General features: G+C 49.5%; 6 protein-coding genes across 6 annotated transcripts; 1 reads left to right on the forward strand and 5 right to left on the reverse strand.

The window, feature by feature from the left end:
• Nucleotides 1-1,718: 1,718 nt before the first annotated feature.
• On the reverse strand, nt 1,719-5,945 carry EDB91DRAFT_1134573 (SNF2 family N-terminal domain-containing protein). Its single transcript, XM_041318779.1, has 21 exons — nt 5,593-5,945; nt 4,855-5,535; nt 4,588-4,805; nt 4,467-4,535; nt 4,290-4,413; nt 4,117-4,239; nt 3,896-4,067; nt 3,775-3,834; nt 3,697-3,722; nt 3,523-3,645; nt 3,315-3,468; nt 3,235-3,256; nt 2,974-3,187; nt 2,655-2,921; nt 2,541-2,601; nt 2,378-2,490; nt 2,316-2,325; nt 2,116-2,264; nt 2,035-2,061; nt 1,959-1,976; nt 1,719-1,903 (listed from the first exon to the last, which is right to left on the reverse strand). Exons 1-21 carry the CDS (start codon nt 5,917-5,919, stop codon nt 1,898-1,900), a joined length of 2,964 nt encoding a protein of 987 aa, XP_041177037.1. The 5' UTR covers nt 5,920-5,945; the 3' UTR covers nt 1,719-1,897.
• Nucleotides 5,946-7,665: 1,720 nt separating this feature from the next.
• Nucleotides 7,666-8,316, reverse strand: EDB91DRAFT_1053552 (uncharacterized protein; the record flags this gene model as incomplete). The annotated part of the gene is made up of 1 exon (XM_041313760.1): nt 7,666-8,316. The coding sequence occupies one exon, from the start codon at nt 8,314-8,316 to the stop codon at nt 7,666-7,668; it is 651 nt and encodes a 216-aa protein (XP_041177038.1).
• Nucleotides 8,317-9,579: 1,263 nt separating this feature from the next.
• EDB91DRAFT_374677 (uncharacterized protein) lies at nt 9,580-12,943 on the reverse strand. The gene is made up of 4 exons (XM_041327050.1): nt 12,698-12,943; nt 11,440-12,638; nt 11,238-11,391; nt 9,580-11,180 (listed from the first exon to the last, which is right to left on the reverse strand). Exons 1-4 carry the CDS (start codon nt 12,757-12,759, stop codon nt 9,680-9,682), a joined length of 2,916 nt encoding a protein of 971 aa, XP_041177039.1. The 5' UTR covers nt 12,760-12,943; the 3' UTR covers nt 9,580-9,679.
• Nucleotides 12,920-14,189, reverse strand: EDB91DRAFT_1134580 (uncharacterized protein). The gene is made up of 6 exons (XM_041318780.1): nt 14,027-14,189; nt 13,956-13,967; nt 13,629-13,888; nt 13,465-13,575; nt 13,328-13,414; nt 12,920-13,278 (listed from the first exon to the last, which is right to left on the reverse strand). The coding sequence occupies exons 1-6, from the start codon at nt 14,095-14,097 to the stop codon at nt 13,205-13,207; spliced, it is 615 nt and encodes a 204-aa protein (XP_041177040.1). The 5' UTR covers nt 14,098-14,189; the 3' UTR covers nt 12,920-13,204.
• EDB91DRAFT_1134582 (uncharacterized protein) lies at nt 14,190-15,495 on the reverse strand. Its single transcript, XM_041318781.1, has 3 exons — nt 15,438-15,495; nt 14,990-15,367; nt 14,190-14,937 (listed from the first exon to the last, which is right to left on the reverse strand). The coding sequence occupies exons 1-3, from the start codon at nt 15,489-15,491 to the stop codon at nt 14,461-14,463; spliced, it is 909 nt and encodes a 302-aa protein (XP_041177041.1). The 5' UTR covers nt 15,492-15,495; the 3' UTR covers nt 14,190-14,460.
• A 652-nt stretch (nt 15,496-16,147) lies between these two features.
• On the forward strand, nt 16,148-19,677 carry EDB91DRAFT_374684 (uncharacterized protein). Its single transcript, XM_041327051.1, has 8 exons — nt 16,148-16,437; nt 16,526-16,787; nt 16,838-17,513; nt 17,563-17,929; nt 17,985-18,472; nt 18,554-18,656; nt 18,710-19,361; nt 19,425-19,677. Exons 1-8 carry the CDS (start codon nt 16,263-16,265, stop codon nt 19,474-19,476), a joined length of 2,775 nt encoding a protein of 924 aa, XP_041177042.1. The 5' UTR covers nt 16,148-16,262; the 3' UTR covers nt 19,477-19,677.
• Nucleotides 19,678-20,092: the final 415 nt, after the last annotated feature.

A 20,092-nucleotide genomic window follows, 5' to 3' on the forward strand; every position in this document is an offset into this window, starting at 1 on the left:
AAGAGTGACGACGGTCGGACGAGAAAGGAATGACAAGGGTCAGGCAATACCTAGATAAAAAGAAGGAACAGAATAAATAGAAGAAGGAACGGGTATATGTGGAAGTCGGACTGAAAGGTCAGACAATAAATAAGAAGAGTAAAGGTAAAAGGTGGAAATGTGTGGAAGGAGGGACAAGGGTCGTACAATAAATGAGAGTAAAGAAAAATGTTAAGAGTAACTTAAAGTAAAAGGAGTGACGAGGGTCGGACCATGAATAAGGAGGAGAAATAGTGGGGAAAGAATGACAAGGGTCGGACAATAAATAAGAGAAAAGAGAAACGATAAGAGTAGAAGTAAAAGGTCGAAGGGGTATATGGGAAAGGAATGACGAGAGTCGGACAATAAATAAGAAGGAAGAGAAATGACAAGGGTTGGACAATGAATAAGAGGAAAGAGTAAGAGTAATGATAAGGTGAAAAGGGTATATAAGGAGTGACGAGGGTCGGACCATAAATAAGAGGAAGGAGAAATGGAAGGCGCATCTGCGATCCGGTAAAAAGGGCGACGGCTGTCGAGCGGCAGGATTGACAAGGGTTAGACTAAGGTTCAACGGAAACGAGACAAGGGAGACGGAAGACGCATCCATCATCCGGTAGAAAGAGCGGCAACAGTCGGACCAAGACGAGACTTCGAGATGCCATGCTGCCGATGAGTTTGAATGCAGAGCCACCTGCACGCCGTAATTTATGCTCGTGGAACGGGTACAAGTGCAGCGTAGTTAGATGAACAGGAGGAAGGCAATCGCATAGGCGATGTCGGGAGGAGCGGGGTTGATGTTGGGAGTGGAGCGGCGGACTGCGTGCGTAGGAGAAAGTTGAGGAGGGAGGAGAATCTGTGGTTGAACGAGAGGCCGGGAGTGAGAGAACGCTGGTTCCCGTATCAGATAGAGGCAACGCCAGCAAGAGTGAGACTCAAGAGGGATAAAGGAAAAGTATTTTTTTTTTGTCAACGCGGCCGACGTTGGACTTTTCTATATTCTGGAAAAATAATGGCGCCAAAAGAATATTTATTAGTGTAAGGTAGGCGACTCACCTGTGAGTGGGGATAAGGGGAGGCACGGATATGAGCTTGCTTTACCAACGGCGCGCGACATCGGCATTTTCGTTAGTGACGACAGCGAGAAAGCAGGAAGGTGACGAAGTATGAAAGCGAGACAGCGAGACAGCGAGGAAGCGCGAGAGAATGAAAGCGAGAGAATAAGAAATTGAGAGAACAATTAATAAGACAGATAATCGTCCGTGACTCGCAATGGGTCAATCGTGACAATGAAGGAGATCGCTGACTCTTGGTGGAGGTCAAGATGAAGGACAGAGATGCCGCGAGGGCAGGTATTTATGTCCCTGGGGGTGTCAGCCTCTAGTCAGCCTCAAGCTTAAGAACATTTAGGGCAAGAATGGAGGCTGACACTCGCAGGCGACGCGTCTAGGTCACGTGACAATCAAATCACTTTGGACTTTGGACTCGTTGAGGTGAACCCGGTTCACAAGTGTTGATAGTTGCAGAAGAGAAATAAGCTTGTACCATACCTCGCGCACGTTGAACTCCTCGGCCCCGTCCAACTTCCGGCTTGCCACAGATCGTCGCATCTATACCGGTGTCACGAAGATGGTGGAATCGGAGGCTTTCCTCAGGTGACATCCAACGGCCAAGTCCAAGAATGTCGATGGGAGATCTTTCCGGCGAAAATTCGATGGCAGTGCAAATGCAATCCTGGTCTTCAACCTACAGAACTAAACTTGCCCTCATGTAATTAATGTATTCCGTGTAGAATCAGAATCAGAAATGACGGCATATTCTACTACCTGGGGAAAGGCAGGGTGTGTATTTTACAGTAAGTTTATATAAACGATATAAGCTAGAGCTATTGGTCGATAGAAGGTCAGCGAAATCAGACGTGTCAAAAAGGGTGGACGCACTCTAAACAAGAAACTCAGCTAAGTTAACCAAATACAATCAACCATACGCCACACAACAGAGAGTTCCAGAACTTACATCATCTGGTGTCAGTCGTCCCATCGCCTAGGTCGTAGTCAGTACTCACACTTGTCTCTGCCATTAACCGCGAGTACTCACGGATTCATCGGCGGACAGCGTGGCATCCACCATCGCTGATTTCTTCTCCTGCAACTGGATGATACGGCTTTCAATGCTGTCTTCGACGACGAGTTTGATGGCCTGAACGGGACGATGCTGTCCGAGACGGTGAATGCGGTCCATGGCTTCTGCAGTGGGGATCAGCAAGTGTCAGAGGTACAGTGTATCAATTTGCGTACGATATTCAACCTGAGATAGCAGGAGTCAGCTGGGGATGAGACATGTAAAGACGAAAACTTGCCGCAGGATTCCACCAACTATCCATGAGATACACTCGAGATGCTTCGGTCAAGTTCAATGCCACCCCACCAGCTTTCAAGCTGACTAAAAACACAGTAACGCCGACATTGTTCACTGTAGAAGCTTCTAGCACAATGAAACTGATAAACGGTGATCAGACATACTAAAGTGCTGAATGGTCGCATCGCGAGCTTGAGGGGTCATAGTTCCCTCAAGTCGACAGATCTATACAGAACTTCGGCATCAGCATTGAGTTGAATTTCTGGGACCACACGCACCGAAAACCCCGCCTTTTGTAACCTAAAGGCGATCAAGTCCAAAAAGTTGACAAACTGACTGAACACAATACTTTTAGTCGTATGGTCTTGCGATCGAAGATTAGAAAGTTCCTCCACGAGTGCCTCGATCTTGGAGGAAGACCGCCACGTCTCGAGATTGAGTCGCCCCAGGATTCCTTGTCGAGCAGAAGGTACATTCGCTTCAAGTTCGAGTGCCGGAGCCTCGAGGTCGATGGTAAGAGCAAGATGGCATACAGGACAGTCGGGCTTGAAGAAAATTCAGAACCCAAGCAAACGTTGTTAATGGACACAAACTGACTGTCATATCTCCGGCTGTGCTTAGATACTGTTTCATGCACTCGCGGTCGAAGATATGGCGGCATTTGGCTTGGATAGCATCCTCTGCAATATCACTGCAGAGTCTACAAATGGTGGCTTCACCAGCCTCCTCGGGGCCCAAGAACTTATTCCCATTAGTCTTGCTGCGGAGCACAAGGTCTGGGTGGCAAACCATTTGCCTCATGCGAGTGAGTCTGTAGGGACTTTAGAATCATACGAGGTAAAAGCACAAAGGGCTTACAAACTGAAGATATTGGAATAGTCTTGATGGAATAGCGTTAACAGTTACAGATCCAACTTTCCACAAAAAAGTGAACTCACTATTCAAAACCGTTCCAGAGTCAACGTATGTGCTGAACTGGCGCTTTGCGTCTGAGAAGAGCGAAAGATAGAGCTCTTTCTCTTCAGGACTGAAGTAATCCCGTCGTACGATAACCATACGAGGGGGTAAGTCCAAGTCATCAGCTCGTTGAATCTAAGGCAGCGGATCAATTTCAAGCACGCGAATAAGAGGGGAGATGAGTTCGACCTTTGTTCTACGGAGCATCATTCGATCAAGAAGGATACGTAGCTTCTTGAAAGAAATCTTGCCTGGACCCTCGATGCCGTGTTTCTGAATAGGGGTCAAGATCTCGTTGTTCCAGAAGCAGGTCTGGGATAGCACTAATCAGCAAAGTTCGCAAATTGTGATTCGGCGACTTACATGTTGCATCGGGCTGTGACCACACTCTGTTCCCCGTAGAATATTAGATGGACTGCTGGACTGAGCACGAAATCTTACCATCACAATGTTTTTTATCCGTAAACCTCCAATGAAGCGATTTGCAATCACATTTCTTACCTGTTACGATAACAAACAAGATCAATAACACAGAAGACAATTGTAGAAACGCATGACGCACAGAAATAATATGAGAACGGATCACCACCGAGGAAACGAACTAGACTGTAAAGCTCTCCGACGCGATTCTGCAGGGGCGTTCCGGATAGGCACCATTTGTAATTGCTCTCAAGCTCAAATGATGCCTTGGCAGTATTGGTTTGGCGTTCCTTGATATTGTGCGCTTCGTCGAGCTACCAGAAAATAAGCAATGGCGAAATTATGAAAGCGAGCTGATCGTACAATGATCCGGTTCCACTTAATCTGGTGAAGTGGTGAAGGTTCCTTCACAATAAGGCCCTTGCGTTTAAAGCCGCTCTGCTGCTTTCTGAAGCAACTTTCCAGCACGGCGTAAGTAGTAAGCACCTGGATTACATTGAGACGCAGACGCAGAGAATCTTAAAGCTGAAACTGACGACATCATATTTCTGCAATTCCTTGGGGTTGTTGAGACGAGAAGCGCCATGCCATACCAAGACATTCATCCCCTCCGTGTGAGCGTTGATCTCATTTCGCCATTGCATTATAGCAACAGTTGGTCTGGGCAAAGTGTGACTATGACATGGCGGCATAAATGATAGGTAGAGACATACGCAACGACAAGGTTTGGGCGCTTCAGGTCTGAGACAAAGAGAGAAATCATCTGAATAGTCTTACCCATGCTGTAAGAAACAGACTCAGTGTCACGTACGCTGAAAGTTGAAGAAAACCTACCCCATCTCATCGGCTAGCATGCCGCCATGCCAGGGCCCATTCTCTTGTTTACGCATCCAGAAAAGTGACTCCTGCTGGAATGGAAGTAATGTGACCTTCAAACCAGCAGGTTGATCAGCTCTCTTCGGTACGACGATAGGAATGCTAGACTCAAGGTCACCCCAAACGTGCTTGAGCTCAGGGTGATGTTTTCTTAGTGCCAAAGAAGATTTCTCAGCCTGCGCTGAAAATTAGGGTAAACACTTCAGTAGGAAAAGGAAACCGTACCCAAGTTAACCTTCGGCCGAGCTCTTGCATCAATGCTAATTCTTCCGACCTGTTGGCCCTCCTTTCAGCTGCTTGTTGACGGCGCCGCTGAGCCCGCTCTACCCAAGTCATGGGTTCAGTGACGATATATTTCGCCTTGTCTTTACCCTTCTTGGTCGCTTTGCCCTTGCCCTTGGAGACTTGCACTTCCTCTTCGCTTGAGCTCAAACCCGATAGCTCTGACTCGCTGTCTGCGAGAATGAAATCGCCATCATCACTGCCTGCAGAACGACCTTTTCCCTTGGACTTGCTATCGGACATTGTAAGGCGACGTTCAACGGCAGCGGCCTTCTTGGTAATATTGAGGCTTGGTGACACAATGGCTCTGGACGACGAGCCGACTCCCGAGTATTCTTGAGCAGCAAGCCGCGCTGTTTCACGAGACAACTCGAGGGCGGCAGCAACCATCAAGTCTTCGTCACCCTCTGAATCGTGTCCCTCGGGACCCGAGACGACGTCAGAGAGATGTTCCCAGTTCTTGGAGGCGATAGAGACATCGTCATCCGACTGTTTAAACTCAGAGTCACTGGATTCAGGCTCCTCGAGGTCTTCATCCTCTGAGAGAAGCTTGGCATCCTCATCGTTGGTGTTCGAAGGAACGAAAACTCGCCCTTTGCCTTTGACAGGTGTTGCTGCTTGTTGCTGTACGTTGATAGCACTTAGTATGCGGCTGCGGCGAACTGAAGATGGTGTTCTCGCCTTTGAATTTGAGGTGGAATGTTTAATGGGTATTTCAACAAATACAGTCTTTTGAATGACTCTCCGTTTAGTCGGCACCCAACTTGCCGCAAAGTCTTCGCCTTCCTCTGCATTTTCTGCAGGGCGCTTCCGTGTTTTCATAAGGCTCGTTCCAAGTGACCTCGTCGCGACTTTCATGACTACTGGGTCCTGATCGATGTCGGACGTGTCAGGGGTTTCGGGTACCACAGAATTTTCGCTACTGAGCAGGGGGGACACAGATGTGCTTGTAGTTGTGGTTGCGGGTGCCCGAACACTACGGGAGCCATTGCTTCTTGTGCTGACCATTATTGCAGTGCTGACAGTGGGAGAACAGAAACAAAGGGCATTTCCGTCGCGACGAAAACTTCGGCGAGACGCGCATTCGCGGGCAATTCGCGGGAAACCTTAACTCAATTTATTGGTCCTCGCTCGATTTGGTAATAGTGTCACGTGTATACGTGGATTGCAGCCACAAGCGCGATACAGTCCCACTTGGAGTCTGCAGAAAGACAAAATTCATTTGAGTCAAGCCGTATCCGACAACGAGCACCAGTGAAATTACTTCTACTTACTTACCCCGTCTCTCAAATGTGCACTTTGGGAAGTTGTAAACAAGGGTAGCATGGTTTCAAGCCGTGCGTCAACGCTGGACAAGAGTGAGTCCGTGTCAGACTTGGAAATAATGCTGTTGATCATTAGGCTGATATGGCATGATTTGTTGGGGCAGAACTTGGCGGCTTGGCGGTGGTCGCGGCTCGATCATCGCCGAAAACATCCAGCTGCGGGGTAAATTATAGAGTCGTTCCGAAAGCAGCGGCTGCGCTGTCCACCAACTTGAACCTCCGTGGGCAGCGGCGTGCAGCCGGCTAATGACAGGTATGCGCTAGTACTAGTGGTGGTGAGCAACGAAAGCCAGGTGAATGTCCCGGTCAAGCTTCGAACTTGAATTAAACCGAGACGGCGATCCTGTTCGATGTACTATTGAGTCTTGACTGGTGAATCTGGAGCACCAACTATGGGCTTACGGCAAGCTTACAGGAGGAGAGAGTCATAAGTAGTACTGCTTGATATGAAGTACTATTCATTGCTAATTCATAGAAAACAAATAGATTTTGCTGAGACTTGCCGCAAAGAGATCCTACGTCCAGGAACCTTTGCGACCAGCTGTTGGTCGAAGATATGGACGATGAATATGTCGCGCTATTCTCAGCTCAACATTCACATTTGGTTTCTGTTAACACAGGCACCAGAGCTGAACTTCCATTCACTGCGCCGTATACGCCGACACATTTCGCCAGTAGCTACATGCGTCAAGCTCAGGTGATAAACTGGGGATTGGTGTATGCGGGACCAAGCCGGAAGCAGTATGCATCAGAGTAGGCCACATTAAGAGAGTTCGTACCTCCAGAATACAAGCAGCTCAATGAAGGTAACAAAGGTGATGACGATGAATCTCACTGGCAGAAGGGTAAAGGAAGGTCAACAGATGGTTCTAAGATAAAGTAGATTCAAGGCTACACCTAAATCGAAAAGTGAAAAAGCAGGTAGTGAGCTTTGCCGCCGCCAGATGGCCCTATTCCTTGTGTAGGAACAACGCTGAGGTGGAATACGAGTCGACGCGCGTTACATTGTACAATGTCAACATGTTACGTAAGAGAAGTGCTGAAGGTGAGGAGCTGCAGTGAAACGTCACCGAAGCACTAGCTGGAGTCTTCGGAAACAATATCGTGAAGGGGAGTTAGGTGAAGATAAACAAATAAAATCAAAACAAATTCTCCGCATGGAATTGTATGTTGATCATTGATGTGCCTGGCTTCTTTGGAGATGTCGAGAGTCCCAGTTGCGTTGGTATTCTGGCCAGAAATGCAGAGCGCGTGCGACAGGAGTATATGATTCGACCACTTCTTTTGAGACGCGCGCGTGCGACGAGAATCGTGACCGCCGCTGGATCAACATGCGTGATGCATGCTTCAAGGAGCGTTCGATTCAGAGTCATTGCAAGGAATTGGGGAATAACACTAGTGTTAGGCCCGACGTCCCTCGAATCCTTGACTATGTCCAAAGTAACTTGGATTGGCGTTCCTTGCGAGAGATGTGGTGACCGACATAGAACATGCCATTGACAGCTTTGATGACAGTATCAACCTCGGCAATCTCATAGTGTACAAAACCATGACCCTTCGAGCGGCCCTGCGCATCGGTGGAAACCTTGCACGACAAGACGTCACCAAAGGCAGCAAATGTGTCATGGAGGGCTTTGTTGTCAATAGCCTCGTCAAGGTTCTTAATGAACATGTGACCTTGACCAGTTGTATGCAAAGCAGGATCACGCTGGAACCACATGATACGGCATGCGCAGTTCTTGATAAGCGAGTAGTTGACCTGCTCAAGGGGACGCTCACCATCGCTAGTGTTGAGGTAATTAACGTACGCGTATCCGAGGGAGCGATGCGTCACAGCGTCACGGCAGGCACAGATGCTTGCAACAGGACTGATTGTATTGAAGATCTCGAACAACATGGCTTCAGTGACGGTGGGGTCGAGTTTGCCAGCATAAAGCGACGCAGAGGGCGAGGAGGTGACGGAAGACTGAGGGCTGTAAGCAAGAGCCGATGCCGGTACCGGTGCAGCAGGTGGAGGCTCGGGTTGGACCATAAGTGCGGCCTCGGGAACGGAAGGAATGGAGGTGGTCGTGAAACCCATCCCGTCGTATTGCCCAATGGCGAGGCGTTTGTAAACGAGCCACTCGGGAGTCTGAGGAAGCCCTTGTAGTACGAGAAAGATTGCCTCGTCGTCGGTAAATATGATGCCCGTCTCAGCGAATCGTCAAGACCCCAATATAGCGTAAAACGTCGTCGGCATATTTACACTTCTCATTGAACAATTGAGCTCGAAGTTCAAACTGGGGGGTGATACCCAGACGTGCAAAGTGTCCTGCAAGCACAGTCCACTGTTCTCCGGCAGTCAATGCTTCGTCAAGTAGAGCTTCGATGACGGGTGATAGTGTTCGGCAGATAATGCATTTAGCTTGGGCGTCCTCCCTCACCCATTGTTTCATCTTGCCGCCAACTTGGATAAGAGTCAATGCCCGACAACTCGATGATGTGATCAAAATTTCCCATCCTGCGATCTTGTTACTACGAGTGAGTGCGAAGTGAGTACGAGCTATGAAATAATAACACCTCAGCTGATGTAGGAACAACGCTGAGGTGGAATAAGCATAAGAAACCGCACAGTAGAAGCGGGGTTTCAAACCAACTACATGGGTACTTCGCAGCCTTTCAATCCAGCGCTAAAAGTCCTATGCAGTCTAAGATCTAATATTCTTTTCTTGATACTAATGCCGCAGGCAACGAGGACTCTCCCGAGCTGATGCGGCTCAAATCTGATGCTGAGGACGTTGCCACATAATAAGTACTCTGCTATAGATAGGGTATTTAGGAAACTGGTGTACGAGAGGACGAAAAGCTGTTTACAATATATATTTGGACTACCAGTAGTACCATAGAATCCGCAGCATCCACGACACTGAAAGAACCACTACAAGAAACCTCCGCCATTCCCTGCAAATCCATTGCCTCCGCTCAGTTTGTTATACTTTGCAAGGACACCGCCAGCCTTCAATGCACCCTTGACAAATTGTCGTGCAAGCGCTGCTTTGTTTGGCACAGCACTAGCGCTCGGATGCTGTTGAGCAGTGGGACTTTGTTGTGGGTTTCCCTGGGCAAGATATTGTGTGGGATGGACGGAGTACTGCCCATGCGCCTGGGATCCAGGCGAAGAATGATGAGTGGCGGTGCCGTGAGGAGAGTAGGCACCATGATTCACTGCATACTGGGCTGGTATTGGTGAACCTTGTGAGCACATGGTATGAGTAGCGGCCCCGAAGGAAGGGTAAGCACCATGATTGATATACGGGGTCTGGGTGTGAGAGCTTTGTGGGGACGCGTGATGCTGAGAAAGCGGATGCTGCTGAGAAGCGGGATTGACAGACGAGTAATATTGTGAGAACGGTGTGGCAGCGGGAGGTTGAGCGGTTTGGGGTGTCGTGAGGTGCGTGGATTGTTCAGTCTGTTGGGTCGGGCTGGGGTAGCCAGTTGTGGAGGAGTGGGCAAATGTTCCATGGAAAGGAGCCGACGCGGAAACTTGTCTGTGTTCCTAGATACGTGCCAGTGGAGGACATCGGTGCGTGTCCAAAAGGTGGCGAATTAGGAGGGCCACTAGGATGTGAAGTCCCAGAGACCGCGGACATCGGGGTTTGTTGCAGCGGAGCCGCTGTCTGTGGACTTTGAGACCCCTGAGCCGCGCCACGCGCGTTATAGATCTTGTAAGCGGCTTGGAGGATCTTTCCCGCATCATGCAGATAGTGCGAGCCGCCGCTTTGGTCAGTTGGTTGCTGTTGTGACTGAGAAACATCAAATGTCTGTGGGATATTCCATTGCTGAGTCTCTTGGACTTGACCAGGGTCTATTCCACCCCCCATGGACTGATCAGCCATGTCGTACGTTGGGCTGAAGGAATCGCCACTGAACATCTGGTCTCCTTGAAAAATCGCGGTAGGATCAAATCCGCTTCCTAGCATTTGATCACCGGTACCCATACCGGAATCCAACAAACCTCCCGTAGGGTCCCCAAACGTCATCCCAGCCATACCTCCAGCGAGATCATTTACAACATCGTCGCCGCCTAGTGCCTCGGCGAGCACAGCTCCACCGAGTAGACCAAGAGCGCCTCCTGCTAGACCTGCCATGATGTTTGTTCCAAGTCCCCTGCTAGATTGTGGCGGTTGGGTAGGTGAAGCTTGTGCTCTATCTTGCGGTGGAGGCGGTTGAGTAGGTGAAGTGTATGTTCTTGGATGTTGCTGTGGAGGCGGTTGAGTAGGTGAAGTGTATGCTCTCGGATGTTGCGGTGGTGGCGATTGAGTAGGTGAAGTTTGTGCTCTTGGATGTTGCGGTGGTGGCGGTGGCAGCGAGGCTTGTGGCTGGAAGCTTTGACGCGGTGACTGGTAATAAGACTGTGGAGGCTTGTACAGTGTAGGGGGTACAGCTGGAGGTAGCTGGGGTATAAACTCTGCAGGATGAGTACCGGTTGATGATGCGGAGAGCACCGATGGGGCCTGAGAATGTTGCGGGAAGGGAGGCGAAGGAAGCGGTGGGGAAGGAGAAGCTGTACGATACATCTGCGAAGTTGCTCCAGCAGAAGGAGAAGTAAAGGGCGGAATAAACGCTGATGAAGGGGGAAATGTGGACTCTACTCTGACTCTCAGAGAAAGAGGCGGTGGTTGGTGGACGCTACCAGGTCCAGGAGGTAAGGAAGTGACCGATCGAACTTCATCCGTGTTCACAGCTGACAAATTTGAACTTAATGGAGGAGGAACTATAGGGAGCGTGGGCGGAGGGGCAGAAGCTGCGATGGGTGCTGGTGCAGAAACTACAGCACGTCTCGGCGGAAGAGCGGGCAATGGTGTTTTAGAAACCGCCTTTGCAGAGGTATCATTGCGTGTGGAGACCGCCGGGGAAACAGGAGGATACGGTATGTCCTGAGGAGTGGCGTTATATCTAGGTTGTCTGGATGAAGGCACCCATTCAGATGACGATCGAGACGGCGATGGAGATTCCACGAACGAGTGTGATGGCACATTCTCAGGGAATCTAGGCATCAAGTCTTCTGCAGAGTAACCATGCAAGTTCTCCTTAACAAACACAGGCGCTTTCCCCAGAGAGTATGACAGTACTTCTTCCACAGCCGACGAGGGTTGCAGAGATCCCGGAACAGGTTCTGGAGAAAGTGTGTATGGGGTCTCGACAATCGAGGGAGTATCTGTACCTGTCAAAGGTACCGCCCCAGATATATCATCAAACTCATACGATGTAGGCGAAGGCGCATCAGGAGGGGCTAGCACTATGGGTGCTTCATCGTGATACGTGCTCGCCGTGGTCATGCTGCAAATGGACTGTGACTCATTGAAGTCTGGGGGAGGAGGTTCGTCATCGACAAGGGAGTATAACGGTACATCTTCAGAACCGCTATCACTCCCAGTGCGAATAGGTGCAAGCGGGGGGTGACTACGTTGGGTCGCAGGTTCCGGGTTGGAAGAGATCGCAACTACTTGAGCTGAATCTCCTGAATGACCCTCCGAGTATGGACTAAGCGCTCTTGGGGGAGTCTCCGGTGGAACATGAGGTGAAATTATGGCTTCGCTGTAGGAACTCACGCTCTGTGGACGGATTTGAGCTGGATCTGGTGGCATCAAATTGCCTGCCAACATAGGCATTGCACTGGGTGGAGTCCCATTGTGCAACTCCACCTGGTTTGACCATGGAGGATCACCAGCTGGCGATGGCAAAGGCACGTTAGAGAGTTCCATCGGAACTCGATCACGCGTACCACGTGCTTGCAGGTTACAAGGTGCCTGAGTGGTCTGAGATATAAGGGAAAGCGAAGAATGTGGCACGGAGATGATTGATGCAGAACCTACGGCTGATTGAGGCCGCCTGGCTCCTGCAGGACGGCCGCCTCTATCAGGTACCGTTGACTGAAGTCCTAGCTTTGAGACACTGCTATGGTAGAAATCAAACGCTGAAACAGCTTGAGGCCTAGTATTGTCTTGACCCGTATTCAGTATGATAGATGCTCTTGTACCATAAGAGGCGGCTGAAGGCCGTGCACTGGCTGAAACTAGAGATTCTCCAGGTCCAGAAGAAGAGGGAGACCTGCTGCTGGTCTGCAGCGCGGCCTGTGCCTGGGGCTGCTTGCCTAGCGCACTGGCATACAGGCGCTGGGCGTACGATTGACCGCGTGCAGAAGGGGAGGCACCAGCTGGAGACTCCAAAAGTGGCGCCGGCTGTTGACCAGAGTTTTTTTCTGGCTGCTGGCGCTCGATGGTGTATTGCAGAATAGGTTGCGCAGAAAGAACAGAGCGCGCATAAGCTTGCGCAGGAGTGACTGGTGCTGCATAACTACTGGACTGGGTTGCTGGTGCAGACGGAGCCCCAGCATTAATTGAAGACTGGGGATGGTGGGACCTAGATCATGATTTGAGATGCTTAAAATCCACCACTGAGACGATTCTTTGTTCACTCACCAATTTATGTCAGCCTGTGCAGAGAGCCCGTCTGCGGGCACAACACCAGCATAGAAACTCATTAGTGGAGGACAACTGAGAAATTGCACAGGCAAGGAACGTGTTTTATGATGATCACGGTACAAGGTACCACAAGGTACCCGCGTATATAAGTGGGCATTAATGTTTATTGGCTTGTAAGTATACGAGATCTGTCAGTCGAGGAGCTGTGCTGTGAATGATGGACGCCAAGCCTGGCTAGTGACTGGCCAATTAACTTAAAGTTAATCAAGCTTTCAAGCTCCGGATACGACTATCGTAGTTAGCTAGTATGCGTGCACCATACATTTGAACCGTAGACCCATGGCCATTGAATAGACACAGCAAGGAATTCGTTATAGTTTGGTATACAATGGCGCTCAAATGCACCACAAGTTTAATTCCACAAATCGAAGTCTTCCAAGTATCTATCCGATATACAAGCACCCATCTACCACAGTAGGCGCCCAGAATTTGCGACCAAGGAGTTTACCAGTCTCCGCCACCATTGTCACCACCATTGTCACCATTGTCGTAACCGTTGCCGTAACCTTGGTCATACCCTGGCGCACGAAGTTAAGCTGTGTCCCCAAGAGACACGCGCAGACTTACCTTGGTCATAGGCCTGGTCTCTTTCATGATCTTCATGGTCCTCGAAAGCGTCCATGAGGAGGGCTCCGCCAACTAGACCTGCACCGCCTGATCCGGGCATCAGTCTTGCAAGTGCGGCACAGCAGAACATGACTTACCAGCCAACAGAGCAGTGCCCATCCCTGGTCCACTCCTCTTCGGTGGCTGAGCCTGTTGCGCATAAACGGGTTGCTGTTGTGGCTGAGAAGACGTCCTGCCACCAAAGAAGCCTGACGAAATGGTTCGATAATCACGATTTAACGACAGGTTCACGGGCTCTTACCTCTGTTTTCTGCAGGTGGGTAGCCACCCTGGTAGCCGCCGGCGGGCGCGCTGCTACCATACCCGCCTCCGTAGTTACCTTGCCCACCGTAAGACGGCGCGTAGCCACCTGGAGGGGCACCCTGATTGTAGTTGCTTTGATAAGGAGAGCGGTTGTAGTCGCGATTGGGAGGGGGAGGGCCAGGGGGAGGAGTATACTGCTGGCCAAGCGGATGCTCCCAAGATGATCTGGGAGGTTGTTCACGCTCGTTCACATAGAACCTGCATTGCGGACGATCATATATTGATGAGAAGGTGTCAAGCAGGCTGGCGGGAACGTGTAACACACCATGCCTTGTAACTGTAGTTGACGATGATTAAGAGCTTATCGAATGACGATTAGATTTGTGAAACACATACTCCCAGTTGTACTGCGCGATCCAGCCCTGCGGAAGAGGTCTTGGATCAGGATTGGGGGGAGGAGAGGACATAGTGTGGAAACAAAGATAATCTCGTTGGCAGGATTGCGGATTGCTGTTTATATAGTGTCAAGCCTGGCAGCCGCTGGCACGAGACCAAGGGTCACGCATATAATAAGTGACACATGTACATTGAATTGTGGGCACAGGATTGCTGTGTTTACAATATGCAGTGAGTCCGACCAACGGCCCGAAGTAAGATCACTGAAGAATAGTATGTATAGTAATCAGAAAACCAATAGTCATATGCTTGCTGACGATAGAATAGTGGAGGATATGTATCATACGAAGAAGAGCGGAGATAAACCAACATGCAGACAACATCAAAATGAACGGATTCAGAGGGGAACTCTTGATAAATATCTTGTTGTATGATCATTTTCTGGACCTCTTTGGGGGAGGAGGGGGAGGAGCTTCATCCGCGGAAGAATCCGAATCATCATCCGAACCGGACTCAGAATCTTCATCTGAGGTCGCCTTAACGTCGGCTTTCGGCGTTGGTTCCTCGCCTGATGAATCTGCTTCTGAAACTTCTGCTTCCGACGCATCCTCTGCCTCAGAGCCCGAGCTTTCAACAACTTCTTTAGATTTCGGAACCACCTTGGCAGCCTTCTGATTAACAACATCAGCACATGTCAGAACTCGCACAAAAGAGCGTACGGGAGCAGCAGCCTTCTTAGTACTCTTGGGCGCAGCCTTCGCAACTTCCTTGATTACAGGAGATTCTGATGCCTCTTCTTTCTTCTTCTTCTTCCCGACCTCTGCAGGGACGTGGTCGGGGTTCTGGGCGTTGTAGGCAGCAAGGTCAACTTCATGCTTCTTCTTCGCATTGCCGTGCTTTTCGCGATAGAACTGATGGGACGCATGAGCGATGATCATGTGGATACACTTGACAAGCACTTACATCTTTCTTGTCATCGGCTAATGCCTTCCACTGGTCACCGATGAGTCTGAGCAGCTCCTTGTTGGACATATCTGGATGTTCCTTCTTGTACGCGGCACGAATGTCATTTTGAAACAGGATGTACGCCGAAGCAGGACCCTTGGGTGCATTCGGGTCCTTGATTCTCTTTTCACGCTTCCTCTTTTTGGGAACACCATCCTCGCCGATCTCAAGCGCGACAAGCTTGCGCTTACGCGACGGTTTCGCGATTGCCGCGTTCAAAAGGTCCGTGAGATTGTTAACAGTCGACTCGTCGATTGGCACTTCGGTTACAGCTTTGGAAAGCACTTCGGCGAGAGCAGCGAACTGACGCGCAGCATTATTGAATTTGATCGCGAGCTGGATAGGAGGAGAACGCGTGAAGAGTAAGCAGATGCAATGATGGGGAATTGTATGGCAGAATACAGACCTGAGCCTTCTTCTCGTCAAGGTCAAGCTCTTCCTTGACCTCTTTGGGTGGCATGATGCTTTAGAAAAGGAAGGTAGTGAGAAAAAGACAAGGGCGGATTCAAATGTGAAAAATCAACTTTGTTGACGGTTGTAAGCAATTATAAACTTTTGTTTGTTGACAACTATTAGGCTTGATCGATCCTATTGAAACAATTGCAACTAATAGGAAATCAGGTAAGCTTTGATAACAAGAGTCTAGATGGAAAGTTTAGCACGAACCTGTGTACGAACACTTGAAATATTTACCTCAGATGGAGACAAACCCTATGATAAGCTCTTGTTGTAAATGTGGGGTGTTCCTGGCTTATCTTTTAAGCCTATCACCCTACACGTGTGATACCGATAGGGATATCGACGGTAGCTCTCTGTTCGCTGTAGAAGTTGGACATTAACCTGCAGGACCACACCAAAGGGTTAGCCTGTGACCGGACGTTGTTAAAGACAACGTTAACACGTACGAAACACGAGACGACGATGACACTTAATATGCCGATGCTTGCCGAATGAGGGAAGCTATGTAAATTATAGCGGAGACTGAAAAAAAAGAAGATCATTGCGGGTGTTCGCAGTGGCGACGAAGCTGAAACTCGCACCCTCAACTGAGCCAGGTCTCGCAGGCAGTTTGAGACCGTAGAACGCAACTGCAAAAAGGTGATAGAAGGCTTGTATACCGTCTACATTTCTTCTCTGCTTTTCCTGCGTCTCGTTGCACAGAAATAAGCCGTTTAGTGTTGCCCAATAACGCTTGAGAACGAAGCAGCAGAAAAAGAAGAAAACAGTCCTTATGGATTTGTATTCGAATGCGCAAAACTGGACGCAGAATTTAACTGGAGGCACTCCATCCACCGACGACTGGAAAGAACAGTCGTCCACCACAAATGGAGTAGGAGGTCCTCCTGGCACAACTGCGCAGCAGCCAAGTCTGGATTTGAGCGACTATGCAATAGGCGACCTCGCCGGTAAGCATCTTATTTATAAGCGCCCGTGCTGCAAACACGTTTGTTGTCCATGAGCGCCCTAAAAAAAACGTTAAACATGTTGTATTAGGACCTTCAACGTCTTCATCAATTTCTCCACCGCCTGCGTACTATGGCGGTCCATTCACCCCATTTTACTTGCCTTCTGTTCCCGGTCCTTATAATGCCGTACCTTATGGTTCGATGTCCTGGGCTACCCCACCAAATCATCTACCCTTGTCCAACTATTCCACGCTGAATGGCGCAACTTCAACTTCCACCGCCCCCTCTCAACCTTCCTCGTCTCAGCATCAATCGCCTCCTGCACAAACCCAACAGCCGATGATGATCGAGTGCGTTGTACTTTGCATGCTCTCCAACTTTACTCACACATTTGCTGTAGTCCCGCACTGACCACTATGAATGGATCTGGATCGGAACCGCCGCGACAATATACGCAGTCTCCATCTCATGTAGCTCAACCCACTCCCCAATCCCAGCCACGACATCCGTATCAATATCAGCATCCTACTTTATCGATTAATCCTTCCTATGTTCTTCCTGCGCATTTTTATTCCTCGCATTTAACTCAGCATCAACCCACATCACAGTCTCAAGGCACTCTTTCGCCCCACGTTCTTCACTCACCCACTCCTACAATGATGGGCTCACTCTCTTCCTTCTACGCACAATCACCATCTACGCCTTCAACTTCCACGACCGCAACGACAATGACCTCCACTGCTATTACTCCCGTTCAACCACCGACGATAAATATTCAGGCTCGAAAGGATAGCTTTGTCACTGATATCCGACCTCTTTTGCAGCTCAATGCGTTCGGCGGTGCACGTGCCATCAACAATCTTGTTAATCTCATCGATGACTTTGGTTCCGACGACGTCGAACCCGCACTACGAATGGAAATCATCACCAAGATACGGGATAATGCCGGCAATCACTACTTTCGGGCATGGTCCGAAAATAATACTGCCATGGATATTACTCGGGAATGGCTAAAAGCTGCTGCGACTGCCAAGTCTGACAGTCCGTTGGTTGACACCGTAATGCCGTTACTACACGTATGTTAAGCATGTTCAGGTTGCAAATTACCTCTAATACCGTGCAAAGATCATTGACAGGTTACCGCTGTCAGTCGAGTCACTCAAGTCTTCGAAGCTAGGCAAGATTATTGTCAAGTTAGTCAAGGAGCCTCCAGCTCCAGGTGAGCGTTCGGTTTCACAAATATCCACTCATGCGGTCTCCGTGAGAGACTTCGCGAACCGTGTACGATCTCGGCCTTGCAACCAAAGTTTGCGTGTCTGTCGTATTATTACTACTTGCTTGAGCCAACGAAAATTACATGTATCTAACTTTTGTTTGATTTCTGTGTTACCCAAATGTGCAGCGATCAAGGACATGGCATCGAACTTGGAACGGAGGTGGCGACAATTGGTCGAAACTGCCCAAAAGCAGGCAGAAAATACTCAAACTGAGGGTGGGTCACGTCAGTTCGTTGCACTGGTGGACAAGCGCTCATCTATACATTCCAGACTCTAAGCTCAAAAAGCGAAAGCCTGTCGAACAGCCGTCCGCAAAAGCGCCACCACCTGCCAAGAAAGCCGCTGTAGCGCCTACCGCATCCGCGTCGAAGCCAACGGCAGTGAAGAAGGAGATGAAACCTGGTATCGCCGTGAAAGATGCTCGTTCCGATTCGTCTTTCTTTTCTGCGCCGAAGCCTAAAGCCAAATTACCGAGCTTCAAGAAAGCACCGGTACCGGTCAAGAAGGAACCCGATCTCAATGTTGCGCAACCATCGTCGATCGATCCCTTCCAGGAAGCATTGAAGTCTATGGGTAAAGGTCGCAGGGACTCTCCAGCAACGCCCACACCGCCACCAGCTTCGATGTCCATTACGCCGCCCCTGCTGTCCATGGCTTCTGGAAGAACAAAGAGAAAGTCTGTGACTTGGGCTCCTGATGGTCAGCTAGAGTCGATCCGGCTGATAGAACGGGCTGTGTACGATGATGACCCTGTTGATGTCAGCATTCTACTCTTATTTTTTATGTTGACGTACAATACATTGATGTCACGAATACTTTCTGTGTTTTTGTTCCTATAGGGCGTTCACACTGCTCACAGTTTGCGCGATCTCGATCGGGGAGAGGGCGCTGCTCTGCACGCTCCCCTATTCGAGGAAGTTATCGATTGGACGGACCCAATAAGTGAGCAAATCATTATCGTTATCACGGTCGCGACCGATTAATAATGACCATAGCTCTCGAATTCGATCTGGAAACGTCCCAACGTGGACAGAATAGTACAGAAAAGACGACTCAGGAGGAGCGTGAGCAGACAGCTTTAGGTGCACTATATATGTCGCCAGCACAAATACCTGACAGTCCTGGCGAGCCCACGACGACCATCGGTGATGACGAGATAGATGTGGACGTGAAGACCATGACGGTTGGGTCAGAGTGCGATAATGTCTTCTGGAGAGAAGCCGAGTTGCTTCAGCCCAACGCTGCATCTGTCGCTGATCTCGTAGGTCAATTATCGGGTGGTTTTGATTCGATGAGTGCGCCCGCCACTTCGGGCATCCAACCATTTGGCTTTGATCCCGCACTGCTGTCACAATTGCCTATCGCCCCAGAACAGGTGCAGGAATTGATGCAGCAGGCCCAAGCGCTGTTCAACCAGCACCCGTCTGGAGGCGGTGTACAATCCCAATTTGGAGGCACGGATCAGAACTGGAATCCAAACGCCACTGCTGATTACGGTCGAGGATTTTCTGACAACGGTAACGGTCGTGGGCGGTGGGCTGCAGATAGGGGTCAGTTTCGCGGTCGCGGACGTGGTCGGGGACGGGGAGAAGATGGATCGTATAGAATTAGTAAACGAAAACCATGCAGTTTTTTTGCAGAAGGAAGGCGAGCATCATCAGACATAACAAATTCTGGTCGTGGGATTGAAACTGATCAACGTAATAACAGGTGCAGATATGGCGATCAGTGCGATTTTAGCCATGAACCTATCTATTCGTGAGGGAGGAGGCTTAGAGGGATGGTTGGTAGCATTCATATCCAGCATTGAGCATGTTTGTGGACAAACATTATTTTTGATATCCGATATTACATATGCTGATAGTAAATGCATGTAAGTATCTGTAAGTATACACCCGCGTCGACGTGCCAAGAACTCAAAGAAGCTGACACGCCTGGGCCTGAATTGTGATGATACAAAGGAAGCTATAAATAAGACAGATGATACTATGTAAAGCACTTTCTACTTGACAATGAGCGTGGCAAGATACATCCATAGCAAAGATAGAATATGTCGATATCGAAGCTGGTATAACTCAGCATCATGCAATGCGACAATATGATCGCTCAGATCGATCGACGACAAAGCAACACAAAAAAAACCCCTGAATAGATATTATTCTCGCTACCGTCTCTGAGTCAACTTTCGCGTCTTTTTTGAAGGCTCGGCATTTGATTGAGATGGAGAGTTGGTATCATTTGTCTTGCGCTTGAGAGTAGCCGAGGCCATTGAAGGCGTTGTCATGCCAGATTGAGAAGGTGTGGGTACATTGGCTGGATTTGAGGAGTTTGGGGCGGTGCCAGATGCGGTCGGGGGTCTGGTCTGCTTTTGTGAGTTA

The sequence above is a fragment of the Suillus paluster genome (genome assembly GCF_016628075.1).
Source record: "Suillus paluster strain FC165 chromosome Unknown EDB91scaffold_27, whole genome shotgun sequence".
In the NCBI taxonomy this organism is placed as follows: Eukaryota; Fungi; Basidiomycota; class Agaricomycetes; order Boletales; family Suillaceae; genus Suillus; species Suillus paluster.